Source organism: Capricornis sumatraensis, chromosome 21 (assembly GCF_032405125.1).
Source record: "Capricornis sumatraensis isolate serow.1 chromosome 21, serow.2, whole genome shotgun sequence".
In the NCBI taxonomy this organism is placed as follows: Eukaryota; Metazoa; Chordata; class Mammalia; order Artiodactyla; family Bovidae; genus Capricornis; species Capricornis sumatraensis.
In genome coordinates this window covers 3477914-3495838 of record NC_091089.1, presented here as the reverse complement: position 1 = coordinate 3495838, position 17925 = coordinate 3477914, and the positions used below count along the sequence as shown (strand labels likewise).

At 41.0% G+C, this 17925-nt stretch overlaps 1 protein-coding gene across 1 annotated transcript in view; it reads left to right on the top strand.

Moving 5' to 3' along the window:
* Positions 1-17925, top strand: part of ATP9B (ATPase phospholipid transporting 9B (putative)) — a 154254-nt gene that overhangs the window by 100451 nt on the left and 35878 nt on the right. The window contains exon 12 of the mRNA XM_068993543.1: positions 8980-9140. Within this exon, the coding sequence (XP_068849644.1) occupies positions 8980-9140 (161 nt within the window). The remainder of the gene's footprint in view (positions 1-8979; positions 9141-17925) is intronic.

The window sequence follows — 17925 nt, the reverse complement described above, 5'->3', positions numbered from 1 at the left end:
ATGACTTTGTTTACTGATAAAATTTAACCATTCCCTTTCCCAAAATTTTATTAGGAAAATTATGCAGGTAGAGGGTGTTCCCCACCTCCACCCCCCAATTCATTCACTTTGAAAAAAACAACTGTTCGGGCCGTGTCCCAGGCAAGCTCCAGGGAGTGGGTTGGTCTGGTACCTGACTGCTCAGCTGTTCCCCATGCCTCCTGCTCGAGGGGGACCACCAGGGGTCGGCCGGGCACTTGCTTTTCTTGGGAAGAGGCATGTTCTGATCTGATGTATCTTCTAAATCCCAGCCTTCTCCATCGCCTGTGGTCCCACAGTTCCAAGCCAGTAGCAGGAGTAATTCCTGCAGTATCCCCTCTGAGTGCCAGGAAGTACTTGTTTCAGCTCTTTGCAGAGTTCAGAGGGCACTCTCACAGGAGGACCCTCTGCCGGGGACCCTGGTGTGGCAGCGTGAGAAGCTCTGGCGATGTGTTCAGTCATCTCTCAGTGAGCAGTCCCAGAGCCCAGATGTTAATAGCAGTATTATTAATGTGCTTAAAGGAGAAGATTACTTTCTAATTCAGTAATAACTTTATAAATTATATTTCAGAGTGTATCTTGAGGATGTTTCTAGAACACACACATATGCACAGTGATACTTAAAATAAGGGACTTGCTACATGTAGGAGAAAATAAAAAACTACACATGCACGTACCTCCCAGAAGAAAACTGTAAATACTGTAGTCTCTTCAGTATGAAAAATCCACCAGAAAACAAAAGGTAATGACTGCCCATATTTCAGCAGATTTACAGCACTTTCTTACTGAGTCTATTAAAATTTTAAGATTCCTAATAAAAGCCTTTCTTTAAAAATATCAGGACCGTTTAGAGTTTTTATTAGAAAGAAAATCTATTTTTCATGTTTCAAGGGAAAAAAGGATTACCAAGAGTGTGGGGACTTTCAAAATCTTTGAAGAAATATAAAATAAAACAAAGTTCCTTAGCCAGTGACCACACACAAAACCTGCTCTTACTGGCATTTTTCCAGACTTTTTTTTTTTTTTAAAAACACAGTTACTAATGCCTAAACTCATGGGTATTGTGCTTTTAGATAGTAAGAATTCAAGAGTAGGTTAATGCTATTTGTAAAATATCTGTTTAAGTAAATATTAAATTACCAGAATAAACTGCTTATTTAATTAGACTAAATTGAAATCAAATGCCTGACCTCAAATTTCACTTATATGAATGTTGAATGTTGAAGTTTCTGGTGTCAGTGGATAACTTAGGCTGTTGGCGCAATTATTTTGAATTGGTGGGTGGTCTTGGCAAAACCAGTTAAAACTGATAGCTTACTACATTGTTAAGACAAAGATAAGGTAAATATATGCAGGATCTCAAAACCACTAATTTAAGCTGTTACAACTTTATTGACTTAATTTGTAGATCCAAATCTTTTTTTTCTAAAAGCCTTAGCACTATACTGTTGTACTGGTTACCTACGGTATTTTGGGTGTCATATCTTTAAATATGATTCTTTATTTGCTAGAAGTTTTTATTTAAGAAATTTCCCCCTGTATGTAGTTCATCATGTTAAAGTCTATAAATTCTGTCTTTGATTCTTCATGGCAACATAGATATTTAGGGTAATTTTTTCATTAATAAAACTAGGATAATGTATTAAATTTACTGAATTGGCTAATTGAAGATCAAAGTTCTGCTTCATGAAAAGGCGGCTTTCAGCAGTCAGGGGGAAAAAAGGCATCAAACTTGAGCGCCCTCTGCTGGGGAAGCCACAACATGGTGCTCCTTGGCTTTCGCTTTCTCTTCCCAGTAAGGAAATGTTACTGTACAAGCGGCAAGTAGCCAAACGGCAGCCGGAAACATGGCGGCCGCGCGCGCGGATCACACTCAGCAGCGTTCGGATGACAGCGACTCGCAAGGTGCAGTCACTTTGCATCCCTGGCTTTTCAGTGAGCTGTGTGGGCTGTTGGAAGATAAGACCAGACTACTGCCCATTAGAAAACTGTTTCAAATATTCAGTGCTATAGATTTTAATGTAGGTTGTGTACATAGAGTACAAATTAAATTTACAAATAGTTGCCAGACTGTTCTGCATATTTATATTTACTCATTTTTGGTTTTAAATATGGCTTTGACGTGTCACAAGTTGAACCTATTTGAAATAATTTAATAATTATTAAAAACAAATTTTACCACTTAGAGTCACTATATTGCTTTAAATTTGATGGCTTTTTAATATACTGGTTATGCTTTTATAAAGGCTCTGCTGTAACAGATGCTGTCGGATAGTAACAGGCTTGACCAAATTATCCTACAGGAATGTATAAGTCAGTCTGAATTTTGGAAAAAAAAAGATCTGACGTGTGTATATGTGTATGTACACATGTTCATAGATAACGTGTCATGTTCTGGCAGTTTTGACAGTTATGAAATGTTGAGTGGATACGTTTTATAGCAAATGCCCGAACCAGTATTGAAATTTCTCAAATGATCTGGAAGGTTGAATGTTTGAAAAGACAGCCTCATTCTTCATTCATGAAGCCCCCTTCAAACTCAGCAAGTAATCTGTTTGTAGGTTTTAGGAATAATTTCGCCCCTAACAACATGTTTATTGTGTCTGGCCGGCAGACTGGTCTGATGGCATGCATCGCCCTGAAAACTGAGCTGATCGGCGCCAAGGTTGTGTCAGCTCCCGGAGGGCGCATGCTGGGTCCCCCCTCCTTTTGAGTTTCTCACAGTAATATGGAAAGCGCTATACTTCCTGGTTCAGTAGCTGAGCTTTGCATTAAGGCTTTTTTTGTTTACATGAAAAATATAGCAACCCCATTTTATTTTTGAATGTTAAATATTAAGAAATGTGTGATAATATATGGTAAGCAAGGAAAAAAATCCTAAAATGCTAAACATAGAATAGTCTGGCAAAATTTATTTGTAGGCAAAAATGTTTAATATGAAATATTCTTTCAGTATAGACTTTTAAATGTGTATCGTGTAAATATAGATTTTAACTTTTAAAAATTAAGGTGATATAACATTAAGAATTACTGTGCTGATACTTATTTAGGGAGCTTTTAAAGCACAGATTATTGAGCCAATAGACTAGAGCAGCTGAAAGAAGCACTTCTTATTTCGCAGATCACTGGGGCAGTGAGTGGTAACAGCCGAGTTGTCTGTGGGCAGGCGGTGCCTGCATGCAGGGCAGACACTTAGCACTAAGGCCTAACTTAGGACTAAGTCCAAACATGAATGAATAAATAAACTAGAGAAGAAGGGGAAAAAAGACTACATGGCATCACTTTATAATTTAAAAAATACTTCAGAAACTCCAAACTGGAAAAAGTTATTGCCATAACATTTAGAAGTTTACATTTAGTATAAGAATTTCAGAAGTACATTACTGAAAAGTACTTATTTTTTTCTTATTTTTAAGATTCTGCTATAAGTAGAAAATATGGGACTGATTTGGTATTAAGATATTTAAAAATATGTGCTTTTCATAGTAATTTCAGGAGGTTGACGCAGTGATTCTGTGTCAGCTTTTGCAGTCACACCCCAAATTCTGAATGATGTGGAACTGCTGGGCTGATCCCAGCATAGTTCAGCTGCTAAAAGGGAGACAGCAACGGCAGTGTCACTGTTTCCCCTAAGCCGTCTTCGTCATGGAAGGTTGTACTTCGGCCTGTGTAGAGTTGTCCTTATTTGCTAGTAGATTGGAGGCTTTTCTGTTTTTCAAATTGAGATGTGTTTACAGCAAAAATACAGGACAAATTAAAATGATATTTAGCTTTTTTCAAGAGTTTAAGTTGGCTTTTTGACATTTTGCACATTATTGTTTTGTTGTTCGAGAATACCTTCATGTAGTAGGTAAGGAAATGTGAGTTTAGAAGGAAGGGTACAGAGCTTGGATGTTCACATAACGTTAATCCAGGATAATAGCCCGTGAAGAGCAGTTGGTGATGCTTATTAATGCCTTTTGTTTTCTCTGCTACTAAGTTTTTATAACACAAGACTTCTGCAATTGATTTCTTGGGGACTTGGGGGGACTTTGAGACAGGCTGGAGAGGCGCTGCGTTGCTGAGATAAGGTGGGGTCTCATTCGTCCCCAGTGCCTTAACAAACCTGACTGATCTTTCGTTGATTAAGCAGGGTACCGTATTTACCCTTCATTGTTAGTATAAACCATTATTTTACTGAGAACCATTAGCTGTTTAAAACTTGGTACATAAATTAAAGAGGAGCTAAGTGGATTTGTGATCGCTGCCATTAGTGGCGTCTTAGATTATACAGGCAATTATTGTGCTCATTACCCCAGAGCAGCCCCTTCTCAAAGCCATTGTGGTGTCTTAGACATTATGCACAGATTTTCCCTTGGAGATTAAAATTTCCAGTAGCGTATTGTATGTTGTTATCACAGTTGTTTCAAGTAAAATAAATATTATGACAAGTGGAAGAAAATTTGCTTTACTAATATAGGAAATTACAAAAATGTTGAAAGTTAGTTCCTAGTGTACTTAATTTACCTCTTCTTGTACAGTCATAATTACGTCAGCTGATTAGTAATATATGTTAGGGGTGAAAAGATTTTGAAATCGGAGTAAAAGGTACCTGGCCTGTTTAGGTGTTTTAAACCTTTTTAAAGAAGGAAGAGATTCACATCAAAACTCAAGTTACCACCTTTATAGAATCTGTAGCTTTAGCGTTAATTAGCTTTCATGGTGAATAGTTTTTGAATCCAGATTGCATTTTAGACAAGTTGAAGAAACTTTCAAGGGTATTCTAGAAAAATGAGTATAAAATTAATTGCAAATGACCTTTTAAAAAACAGTTGAAATACCTCTGTTCTTCTTGCTGTGTTTTGTTAGAATTGACCCCCCCTCTCCAATAAGACCATACTATTGATATATACTGTAGCGTGGGTGCAGTTGTGTTCCAGGAAGAAGACTCGTAGTTGAGAAAAGGCTCCTGAAAGACGGTAGGGAACAGCCCACTGCTGAGAGGCTGTGTGTGCTCTGCTAAACTTGTTACTCCGTCCTTTCAGCTAGAAGTGTTTGGAGAAGACAGCATGTCCGCCTTACAGGCACGTCAGGTGGCTGACCACGTGTCCTCCTCCGCTGGAGGCGCGTGGACACTTGAAATGTAGTGTGCATCAGAGTGCAGTGGCCGCCAGTAACATTTCAGTCCCACATGGGGTATTGTTTCAAAGGGAATGTAGTGCCCACTGCTGACCGCTTCCTCCTGCCTCTTGACAGACCTTCCTTCACTGCCGCAACGCAGGGGAAAGTGTGAGGTAGTGGTTATGCATTTTGCAAGACAGTGATTCTTTATTTTATTACAAAAAAAGACCAACTCTGGAAGGCCAGATTAAATCATTCCTTTCACTTTTTAATGGGATTTGGATGAATGGAGTAAAATATGCACTTTGCATTCATTGATAGCATCTTTACGTTGAGGTAATTGAGTCTTTTCTCCCTGACTGCATGAGTAATGACTTCATCTGACCCTCCCAAGGCCTGGAGCTCAGGCCGCCTTTGTCACTGTGGAGAACCGGGCTTTGAAACACGCTCTACTTCCCTGGCTTAATTTTTCTTCATTTTAATCCCAAACCCTATTTTTCTCAATAACTCAAGCATAAACTATGTGGTAGTTGAAGTAGTGGAGATTGCAAGGTGTTTGTCCTGGTTGTGCTGGTTTTCAAATGGAGTTGGTAAATCAGGCACCCAGGTCCCCACTGCCCACTCTCACGGAGGCCCAGCCCCACGCCACCAGAGAAGCTTCCAGAACACCGTTCACATGGCTCGTCCTAGACCAGCTGGCCCCACTGCCCACTTGCCAGGGCACTGTGCTGGAAGTGACCACCAGGAAGGCAGGGAGCGCTGCACACCTGGCCAGCCCACGCAGCCCAGGAAGGGCCTCATCTGCCGCAGGCACGTGGACGTGAGGCATCGCCAGGACCCAGGGAAAGTTTCTGGAGATCTGAGTCCAAATAGCGTGACCAGAGGCAGCCACATGTCCCAGGCCTGGGTCTGTTGGGGTGTTGGGGGGCATAGTGAGGAGCGGGGCATTGTGGAAGGGGCCAGTGGAGGGGCTGAGTCTGCAGGGTGGGGGCTTGGTGAGGGCTGGGGCCTGCTGGGGGGCTGGCTCGGAGGGGTAGGGTCTGCAGACCACCCTCACCCCTCACCCCTACCCCAGGGCCCAGTGGCTCCCAGGCCACCCAGGGGACCCTGCAGTGTCTGCGTCGGGTGTGTAAGTAGGGTGCATGCGCTAAACACCCTTTGAGCCGTGTTGCTTCTGGGTACCTGTTGTCATTCCCGTTGCTTGTGCAGCCTCTTTAAAGGCTATAAGGTGTCAACCAACAGCGATGCTGATTGTCAGTTCTAAGAGGTAACTTTGTCCATAAGCTTGGTTAGAGAATATTTCTCTCTTATAGGATATATTACTCGTGTTCATCTTACCTTTCCTACTGTTGTTCAGTTGCTCAGTCATGTCTGACTTGTGACCCCATGGACTGCAGCAGCCGGGCTTCCCGGTCCTTCTCCATCTCCTGGAGCTTGCTCAGACTCATGTCCATTGGGTCACTGATGCCATCCAGCCATCTCATCCTCTGTCATCTCCTTCTCCTCCTGCCCTCACTCTTTCCCAGCATCAGGGTCTTTTCAAATGTGTCAGCTCTTTGCATCAGGTGGCCAAAGTATTGGAGCTTCAGCATCAGTCCTTCCAACGAACATTCAGGATTGATTTCCTTTAGGAATGATTAGTCTTCTCCAACACCACAGTTCAAAAGCATCAATTCTTTGGCATTCAGCCTTCTTTATGGTCCAACTCTCACATCCGTACATGACTATTGGGAAAACCGTAGCTTTGAGTATACAGACCTTTGGCAAAGTAATGTCTCTGCTTTTTAATACACGTAACATTTCCTGCTAGACTGACTGTTTCTCCCCAGGTGAAATCTCGTAGTGTACTCATTTCTCATAACCTTAGCATGCGTGTGTGCTCAGTCGTGTCTGACTCTTTGTGACCCCACGGACTGTAGCCCACCAGCCTCCTCTGTCCATAGAATCTTCCAGGCAAGAATACTGAAGTGGGTTGCCATTCCCTTCTCCAGGGAATCTTCCCAACCCAGAGATTGAACCCTCATCTCTTGCATCTCCTGCATTGGCAAGTGATTCTTTTACCATTGTACCACCTTCATTTTTCATAACCTTAAGAGTTTAGGAAAAAATGTAGTAGGCATTTAAACTTACTTGTATAATGAATGAATTTTCTTCACTGCCACACTCAATGGGTTTTCTGACAGAGTTTTGTGCTTTATTTTTAACTGCAAGTTCTAACATTCTCATGAGAGTTTGTGGCAAATATTAATCAAAACAAGATACACACTAAATATGTGAGGTGTAGAAAAGGCTAGGCTTTTACTGGCCAAAGAAGTGATATTTGAAAAGGCACTACAAAGTAAACTTATTAAGCAGCTTAGTAATTCCTCAAGTTTTAAATTTAAGGTGTTTATAAAGGTATTTGTCCTGAGTTGATAATCAGACTCCCAAGTCCCGCTGTCTTGGTAGTTTTGGTAATCATGTTTCCTTTTTTAATTTCTCGTTTTCAAAATCTGTACCAGATACAGGAGAAACTCAGACAACAGATAACCTGATAGGATTCAGTTTTCTGCTAGTGTCATAAAACTTAGGAGTCAGCAGCTCTGTTAACACCTGCTGGGCCCTGGCCTGAGGGGGGCAGGCTGTCTGGGCTCCCGGCACCTCCATTAGGAGATGGGCAGTGCCAGTTTACCATGGAGGAGAGTGAGCCTTAGAGAGTGTGAGACGTTCTCCAGGGCCACATGGCTAGTAAGCAGAGACTCAGAAGCAGGTTCTCAGCAGTGGAGAGAGCGGTCCTGGTAGTGAGGACAGTGGCAGTGTGCCCGTAGTCTTGCTCTGTCCTGGAGGCCACGCTCCCTGTGCTGAGCGCCTCCTCCCCCCAGTCGCCCAGTCACAGACGGGAAACACAGCCATCTCACCCAGAGTGGTGCAGCAAGGAGGCGCAGCCAGCACTCAAACTGGCATCCTGAGGCAGCTCAGCTGTGGCGTGGCGTCCCTTCTCCTCTCTGTGGCTCTAAAGCCTTTCTGCAAAGCCCTATGCTGCCCTCCCCACGCCCCTCCCTGCCCGCCACGCCACGTTGCGCGGTGGTCTTTCAGCCATTAAACTGGGCCGGGAGGAAGACTGGGTGGAGGTTGCTGGGCTGGAAAGTGAAGTTGCATGCATCAGAAGAGCTGTGTTCTCCTAGCTCGTAGGACGGGCAGTGTTTGGATGTCTCACCCTTTCTGCCTCCAAGATCCCGCACAGATCACACACAAAAAAAGGAATGAATTCTTACTGACATAATTTTCCCATATCTTGCTTAGCTGGTAAAGAATCCACAGACGGAATCTGAGCGTCGTGTATCTTCCTGCAAGAACCTCCAGTGGAGGACTTCTGCAAATTAACCAGTTGTCATTGCCAGCTAACTATTCCATCTGTTGCTTTTCTTCTTAATCAAGAGAAGTTCTTTTCGGAGAGGCTCTTGGCTGAGGGGGATGACAGCAGCCAGCCTGTTCTGGCCTGGCCTGTGCAGAGGAAAGGCACCTGTGCTCTCGCGGGAACCGGCTGTGCGCCTGTGCGTCCCCTTCTGTCCCGCGGTGGTCATAACCTCATCGTTCAGAGAGGATCTCAAGACTTGTGTTTTCTCAGTAGCCTCTTTCTGGAAACCTTCTGGGGACCGTGACTCATTTCCAGAAATTCTCCCTAAATCTCTAGAACACTTTTTGGGAAAAACTGTAAATGTCATAAGTTTTCCCAAGAAAATGTGAAGTGAATACATCTTTGTGTTTATTGTAGTAAAGGCTAATACGAAAGAAAGCTTAAGACCGTCACCCCTACCGTGTGTTTAGATTTGTAAAATCAGAGACACTGCGGCTCTGTGCTAATTCTGTATTCTCTTTCAGGTTGGTTTGTTGGATCTTGAACTCAACCAGCTGACCAAAGCACTATTTCTGGCCTTGGTTGCCCTCTCGGTTGTCATGGTGACCTTGCAGGGATTTGCAGGCCCCTGGTACCGCAGTCTCTTCCGCTTTCTCCTCCTCTTCTCCTACATCATTCCCATAAGGTGAGTTTAAGGATAAGGAAAACCAGTGTCTGGTTTCAGTGAATATGATGTTATTAAATGTGTTGTTCTCAGTGTGAAAGAAATGGTCCACTTAGAACTAAAGAGGGAAGATACGGGACTGACTCTGACCATGGCTGCCTCCCTTTCACTGCGGGCACTGACTCTGAGAAGTGAGCGCGTGCCTGAAACTCCCCGTTGAGAAGAAGGCAGAGGTGTCCACTCCGTTACCCTTGGTCCCAGTGCTCTGAGTGCTGGAAGGCCTGAGCCCAGACTCTGCCAGTGTGAGCCCCGCCCCCTGATGTGAGGCGCCCGCTGCCCCAGGACAGCCGGCCTCCTGGGGCGGAGTCTCTAGGTCTGCATGGCCTATCTCAGCTGTTGGCACACTCCCTCCAGACTGTCTTGCAGCTGCCAACAGCCATCTCCTCCCATCTCTCTTGAGCAAACACATCTTTTCTTGGGATTTCTTAGGGGTTTTTCCTTTGTTTTCATTAATCTCGTTTTTCTTCGTTTCTTTTGCTTTTATCAGTTCTGAAATTTTATGTGGTGTCCTTCATGACTATTTCTGTTGTACAAAGAGAAAGGCTGAGTTAAGAGTGCTCTTCCTTCTTTGGGGCACTTCCGTCTTTGATAGAAACCATTGAACAATATTCAGATTTTATTGCAGTTTTTTAATATGAGTATGTTTAATTTCCTTCTTCTTTTCTGTAGTAAACTAACAATGTAAAGAGACTTGACATGTTTCCCCTTATCCTATTAATAGGAAATACTAATTATAGTCATGAAAGTTTATATATAAGTATTTTTAAACAAAAACTAATGATCATTTTCTCACATTTCAATTTTGTATATTTATAGTAAAAAATTAGATAATACCCAATAACAAGAGAAAGAAAGAAATATTATGTATAATCTCTGTTGCTGCTGCTAAGTCACTTCAGCCATGTCCGACTCTGTGCGACCCCATAGACCCTGGGATTCTCCAGGCAAGAACACTGGAGTGGGTTGCCATTTCCTTCTCCAGTGCATGAAAGTGAAAAGTGAAAGTGAAGTCGCTCAGTCGTGCCCGACTCTTAGCGACCCCATTGACTGCAGCCCACCAGGCTTCTCCATCCATGGGATTTTCCAGGCAAGAGTATTGGAGTAGCTGATGATAAATTCTGTAAGACCTTTCAGATGTGGATATACTTACAGACTTATAAGTAAGAATGTTTATACTTACCTATACATAAGTATATTAGTATTCACACATATCCTCTTTTTAAGTCTGTATATCCTTTTAAAAAGTCTGCTTATATAGAATTGCCCTGGCAGTTCAGTGATTAAGACTCCATACTTCCACTGTTTGAGGCTTGGGTTCAATCCCTGCTGGGAAACTAAGACCCTGCGTGCCACTGGTGGGGCCAAAAAAAAAAATCTGATTACAAAATGAGAAAGGTACAAGGCTGTGTGCAAATCTGGCTTCTTCTAGTTTTTCCATCAGCAGTTTTATATTTAGATTAACATGCTTAGTCAAGCTTGGAGAGACTTGCTGGACAGAAGTGTGACTGCACCTCTGTCTATCTCTGAGATGCTCACATGCACTTCAGCGTGATACTTCTCATTTTTCATAGTGTGAGAATGCAATTACACAGGTTTAGCAGAAGGGATGAAACAGTAAAATTAAAATGTAAAACGTATAGAGGACACTGATTTAGGGGCTTAACATTTGATTCAACCAAATTTGTTTTCTCATTGCAAAGTTTCCATTAAAATATAAATAGCAATACATTTTAGTATTTACTAAATATGTTTCTGTGCTTAACAAAGAATCGATTTTAAAATAGTCTTAAAATTGTCTTTTTTCTTTTTCAAAGTGCCAGTTCTGGAAAATAAAGTGCTTTTCTTCTACTGACCTAACACTCTAAAAGTCTTTTCCATTTTAAGAAAAGAGAGCTGTTTTATTGAAATTCTCTGCAGAATTAAGTTTGTCTGAGTCACCTGATACAAGTTCCTTCATCTTTCAAGGAACATAGTATGAGACTTACCTCTACTTTTGTAATTCAGAAATAAATGTGTGTTCCTTAAATCGTTTGTTTTTCTCGTAGCACAGAGCCAACCATCAGAATTCTTCACAGTGCATGTGAAGTTCCCTCAGGTCAGGAGCTCGCATTACATGCCCCTAGTCACTGTGCCTTCTGGATATACTCTAAAATGCTGCGTAACAGTCTGGTGGATAATCAGAAACAAGTGTCTTAGCACTGCCAAGCCAGGGAGGCTTACGTGGGCAACAGAAGCAAGGTGGTATTTGACGAGGTGACAGCGGTGCTCCTTCCCAGAAACACTGGAGTGCCTCTTGTGGGTACAGCGTCTTTGTGGAAACACTGACGTTGATGAGGGTTTGTGTGGCCTGGGAGACCATTTTCCTCTCACTCTAAGTCAAGCAGCCAAATCAGCGGCTGTGGGAAGGCTTGCCAGGGAAATGCCCACGTATTCATGCTACCAGCTGACCGCTTGGTGGGACGCCCGGTGCTCTGCCCAGAGCTCTGCTCAGTCAGCACATCAAGAAGGGAGTGTTGAAAATGTTAGCTAACACAGGCACAACATTTGCTTCAGAATTTAGAGATTAACTTTCCTGGAGTTTTACTGAAGGAAAATATGTAGATTTTTGTCAAATTATTTACAGGGCAGATGCCCTTCCTGCAACATCACAAGTTTGTGCTAACCTGCCAGCTTCATTTTCCAGGTAGAATGCTTGGGGGAAAGAGTACTTTCCACCTTACTTAGACCTCAGAATGATATTCAGTTACTGACGGCTTGGGACATTTGCAGTCTCTCCAGACTGCAGAAGATGCCAACCTTAGAAGAGTCAGCGTGTGGAAAGCATGCACGGAGGGAAGTCCTAGGGTGTGCCTGGACAGACTTTTGCTGAAGAGAGGAGGTGTGTGACTCTTAGATCCACTTAGCCATCTCAGCAGGAGTGAAGAATAGATGGGCTTGTCCAGCAAAGACCTGTGGAGGGGCTCTTGTCTGATGGTGTGGTCCCCCCAGGACGCACATGAGAGACCCTCAGAGTTTTTGAAAATGTTGTATCAGCAGTAACACTGACATCTTGGACGGAAAGGGACAGAGATAGAACAAAATAAGAAGCCTGCCAGACTCCCAAAATTCTGCGTGGGAGAAATGGGCTGCAATTCTCCATGGCTAGATATGGGCTGATAGAGCTGCCTGGCTGCAGGCGTGTGCTACATTTGCGGGGAAAGGAAGGGTAGTTTTGAGGCCAGAGCTGGCATATGTCCTGCAGAGGCTGTGGAGCCGGGAGGCCAGAGCTGGAGCTTCCAGGCACAGGGAATTATTCTCAGCTCTTGAAACCTTATGGAATCTGCTTTGCTGGGAAGTTAACTACAACTGCTTTGTAGTTACTTATGATGTCTGGATGTTAGTTCTTTTTCAGTTTTCTGTTCTGCTGATAATCTTTCTCAGTCTTTAACTTGAATTTTTACTCACCCAGTGGTTAAATTATAACTAAAATTGTTAATTTTACATTGTCAAATTTATAATTCTGTTTTGTTGTTGCGTTTCACTCTGTATGTTTAAGAATTCCTCCTCTACTCCAGAATGGTGAAGCTGTCCTCCTGTATTAACTTCTAGAAGTTTATCAGTTTTCTCTTTGACCACTGGAAGTGCTTTTGTTGTTGTTTCCTATTTGGGGGGGGGGGGGGTGGGCAGGGATTAATAGTGTAGAGTAGTATTTTCACATATTTTTCCATACTGGTTCTCTTAGCACCCTTTGTAGAAAACACCTCTTCCCAACGATCTAGGGTCCTCTCTGTCACATGCTAAGTATTCATATATGCACAGGTCTGTTTTGGGTTCCCTGTTCTGGTCTTTTTATCTTTTCCTGACCAAGTAACAAAGTGCCTTAGCTCAGAAGCCCTTATAATAAGTGGATATTTGGTAAAAGCAGGTCCTCCATGTGTTCATTGAGTGCCTTTGCTCTCCTTGGTCGGGCTTCCCAGGTGGCTCTAGTGGTAAAGAATTCACCTGCTAGTGCAGGAGACACGGATTTGATCCCTGGGTCGGGAAGATCCCCTGGAGAAGGAAATAGCTTCCCACTGCAGTATTCTTGCCTGGAGAATCCCATGAACAGAGAAGCCTGGCGGGCTACAGTCCACAGGGTCACAAAGAGTCAGACACGATTGCGTGCACATGCAGGCTCTCTTTGGTCATTTACATTTAATACTAAATCTTCCAAACCATGACTGTGGAATATCTCTTACCTGTGTTAGGTCTTTTCTAACATCTCAAACTTTTTAAAAACTTTCATTGAAATCTTGCATAACTTTTGTTAGAACTGTTTTTAGATACTTGACATTTTTCAAATGCTGTTATAAATGCCATTTTTTGAAAGAACTGTTTCCTATATGTTTGTTGCTGGTATAGAGAAATAAAATGGATTTCTATAAAAATGGTTGAATCCATCCATTTTGGTAAAATTTTATTGATTCTAATTATTAATGTGAAATCTATTATATTTTTCTCTATAGATAATCACCTAGTCAGTAGACAGTGATAGTTTGCTTCCTTTGGTCTTTTGCACCCTCTCTTTCTTTGCCTTGTCATTGTAGCAACGATTTCTAGCTTAACGTTAAGTGGCTATAGTGATACTGGACATCCTTCTTTGTTCCCGATGTGAAAGGCAGAGGTTTCAACATTTCATCATAAGGATGCTGTAAGTTTTTACAGAACCCCTTCTTTACAATATATAATAGAAGTTGTTTCTATTCCTATTTTGTTAAAAATTGTCTTTAAATCACTGATATAATTTTTTAAACATTGCTACTAAATCTTTTGAGATGATTTTTCATCTTAAGTTTTTCTTCTTCAGATGTTCATGTGCCAAATTATACCAACTGACTCTCTGATGTCACACCTACTTTGTATTATTTGGGGGGAAAAGCACAACTTGGTCATGGCATAATACTCCTCCATGTATTACTGGATTCCATTTGCTTGTCATTTTTGTGAAGTTTTTGCATTGGTTTATCTGAGTGAGATTAACTTACACCTCCCTCTCACATCATCTTTTGGTGTTTAGTGTCAAGATTATGCTGTTCTCTTAAAATACATCAATGAGTCTTCCCAAAATTTTTTGTTTAAAATTGTGATTATTTATTCCTTGGACATTTACACATCGAGGAGGCCATGTCAGCCTGAACTTTTTGTTGTGGAAAGTTGTTTAACAGAGTTGATTTCTCTACTGGTTTATATATATTTCTTGAATACTTAAAGTTTAAGTAGTTAACTTTAACTAGTCAGAAAACTTTATTTCAAGTTTTTAACTTCTTGAGTCAGTTTTGGAAAGTATGGTTTTCAAGAAATACGTCACCTGTACCTAAATATTCAAAATTTTTAATTAAAGTGTGTTAATAATGTTTTCCTATAATCTCTTCTTATAAGTGTGATCTGTGGTATTGATCACCTTTATTTTTGGTACTTATTTCTGCCCCTTCTCTCTTTTTTTCTTGATTAGTCTTCCAGTGGTTTCGTCAACTTTAGTAGTCTTTACGAAAATCTAGTCTTGACTTTGTTGATTCCCTGTGGCTCTGTAATATTTTCCTATTTTAGTAATGTTGACTTTCTTTCTTTCTTTCTTTCTTTCCTCCTACCTTCTTTGGTTTGTATTCTTCTTCTTCAGATAGATGATTAACTCACTAGCTTTCATATTTTTACCCTTTTGAATGTATGCAGTTGAGGCTATACATTTCTATACAAGTACTATGGCAGCATCCTAAAAGTTTTCATATGTAGTATTTGTGTTATTGTCAACTACAGATTGTTTAATCTTCACTGTGATTTCTTCTTTGACCTGTGGTTATTACAAAGTTATTTCTTAGTTTATGAGCATATTTGACTTCATAGTTGGCTTGATTGCATTGTTACCAGAAAACATGCCATTCATTATTGCACATCTATGAAATATTTTGAGACTAGTTATGGGGCCCAGTATTTAGTTGGTTTTTGTGGACATTCACTGTGTACTTGAAAAGAACATGAAGTCTGAATTGTTGGTCTCCGTGCTTCACAGTGTGTTAGGTCAGGATTGTTCAACTTGTTCATAAGTTTCTCTGTACCTTTTGCTTGTTTTCTCAACCTTTTTTAACAGTTACTGAGGATGGTGTCAAAATCACCCATCAGTATTGTGAATTCATCTATTTTTCCTTTGAATTCTATTTTTGGTATTATATATTTTGTGACTTTACTATTGATGGTTTCCAAGTTTAAATCATTACATATTTCTGCTGAATTACGCATTTTCTCAATATAAAGTGACTTTCTTTATCTCTGCTAAGGCTTTTTGCATTAAATTCTACTTTGCTTTATGTTAATATAGTGATGCCAGCTGGCTTTAATTTGCTTGGCATGTCTTTTTCCATCTTCATACTTTCAACTTTTCTGTGTAATTATATTTATATGTGTCTCTTGTAAGTAGCATAAAGTTTAATTTTAATCTACTCATAGTTTTTGACTATTTAGTGCATACACAATTATTGTAATACTGTTGTATTTTTAGTTTAAATCTATTATTTTATATTGTGCTTTTAATGTATATTTCTGTTCTGTATTTTTTCTCCTTTCTTACCATTTTTTTTTCAATTCCACCTTTTCTCTAGTAGTTTCTAGGTTTTATAAGAAATTCTGTTCTTTTTAGTATGTGTCCTTGAAATTAAAAACATTCTTAATTTCTCAGAGTCTAAAGGTATTGGTTTCCTTTGCATGTCATCTTACAAATGTTTAACTCCATTTGCCCCTTCTGGCCTAATCCATTTTTGTAATTTATCCTAATTGTAGTTATTCTTAAACTGCATGATATTACTGTTTTACACATTCCCTCTTAATTTTGGTTTATCACTGTTTTATTCTTCTTACCTTTCAGAAGTTCCATGTAGAATAATTTTCCTTCTGTCAGAAATGTATTCTTTAGTTTTTGTTTAGTGAGGGTCTCTGTTGGGAACCCCAGATTTCTCCTCTTGAAAGACAGTTTCACCTGTGTGGCTCTCTGAGTTGCCACATTTACCTCGCTCTCTTCTGGCTTCTGTGGCTGCTGTTTGCTGCTCTTCGTTTCAGCCTTACCCCTCTGGGACCTTCCCAGTGCCTTTCAGGTGTGCTCTTTGTGGGTGGTGTCCTACTCTGACACAGTGTCTAGATAGATGTATATTCCTGAATCTGTAGATAGGTTTCTTCCACTCATCCGAGAACATTCTCAGTTTGTCCCTAAATACTGCCTTTGCCCTATTCTGGGTGGGCAGAGATCCACCCATACCCTTTGTTTCTCCTGTTTTACTTTTGTACTTTCTACCTTTTTTTGTTTCTTGGTTTATTCTGTTAATAAATAATATTCCTAATGACCTGTCTTCCAAGTCACTGATTTCATCTTTGGCTATATCTAATCAGATATTAAACTAATTTCTAAATTTCAGTTATTGGCATTATTTTAGTTCTAAAATTTATTATTCATTTTTATTTTTGCCTATTTCACACAAATATCTTTCCAGTTTTCCCTGTGCGTCCAGGTTGCAGTCCATGCCTGTCACATGTGCATATCTCATGCCTTTCGCAGTGTTTCTCTTGTATTTTTCCCTCTGGCTCTTGTTCGTGGTATAATATGTTTGTGTGCTATGTGGTGTTTGTTGTTTTTGGTTTATTTGGATTTTGTTTGTTTCTTTGCCGTTGTATTTGAAAAGCTAACTATAGGAATCATTTGAGATAAGAGATGGAAGTACCTTTTTCCAAGACAAATACTCTTACTTCTAAACTGTGTACTTATAGTTACTACCTGTCTTGAAACAGCTTGAGACAAGTTCAAGATTCATGGTTACAGACTTACTCAGGAAACGAGCCTGACCCCATCACACCTGCAGGTGCATTGGTCCAGGTTGGCCCTGAGTCTGAGAGCCACGGGCGAATCACCTGGTGAAAACATTGTTGAACCATCGCTTGCCATCTGTGGTGTGTCATGAAAATTTTAGAGAATCATAGAATAAAACATTTGGGGGAGGGAGAGATCAGAAAAATTGTATCTGAGCTTTTTTCCTTTAAATGACTATTTACAGGAAAAAGTTTTGATTACTTTAGATAAAGTGTGTCATTTAAATGACTTTTATTTTCTTTTGCTCAGATGAGGATCTAAAAATAAGCCTCTCTTTGGAGAAATATGTGTGAATTATCTCAGGTAGCTTCACTCCCTGGGGAGCCTGGTGTGCCCTGCAGCTGGCTCACCTGGTTCTGATAAATGTGCAGGTTTAATTGTAACAAATTAAGTTTAAATGCAGCAGGCCATGTCGGTGGGGTGGGGTGGGGGGTTGGTATGCCACGGTCCACGCTGCACACCTCACTTGTGCAGGGTCCAGGCTACCCCCTCAGACACTTCTGTGGCTGTGGGGAAGAAACGGGGAAAGAAAGTGCCACCGTTAAGATGGACTCTATGTTCTAAAATTAACCTTGTGTTTCCTCACCGTAGCATGAAGCAGGCTCATACATGTTCCTCTCGGTGACACTCCTGAACATGCTAGTTTGTGAAGATAGTTTATTTCATTTTCTGATATGTGTAACTGGAGGAGGGCATGGCAACCCACTGCAGTGTTCTTGCCTGGGAAGTCTCATGGACAGAGGAGCCTGGTTACAGTCCATGGGTTGCAAAGAGTCAGACAGGACTTAGTGACTGAATAGAAACAACATTATTTAGCAGTAAAGGTCATAACTGCCTCTGATTCAACTGACCATGTAGAACTGCAGCCATTTTCCCACT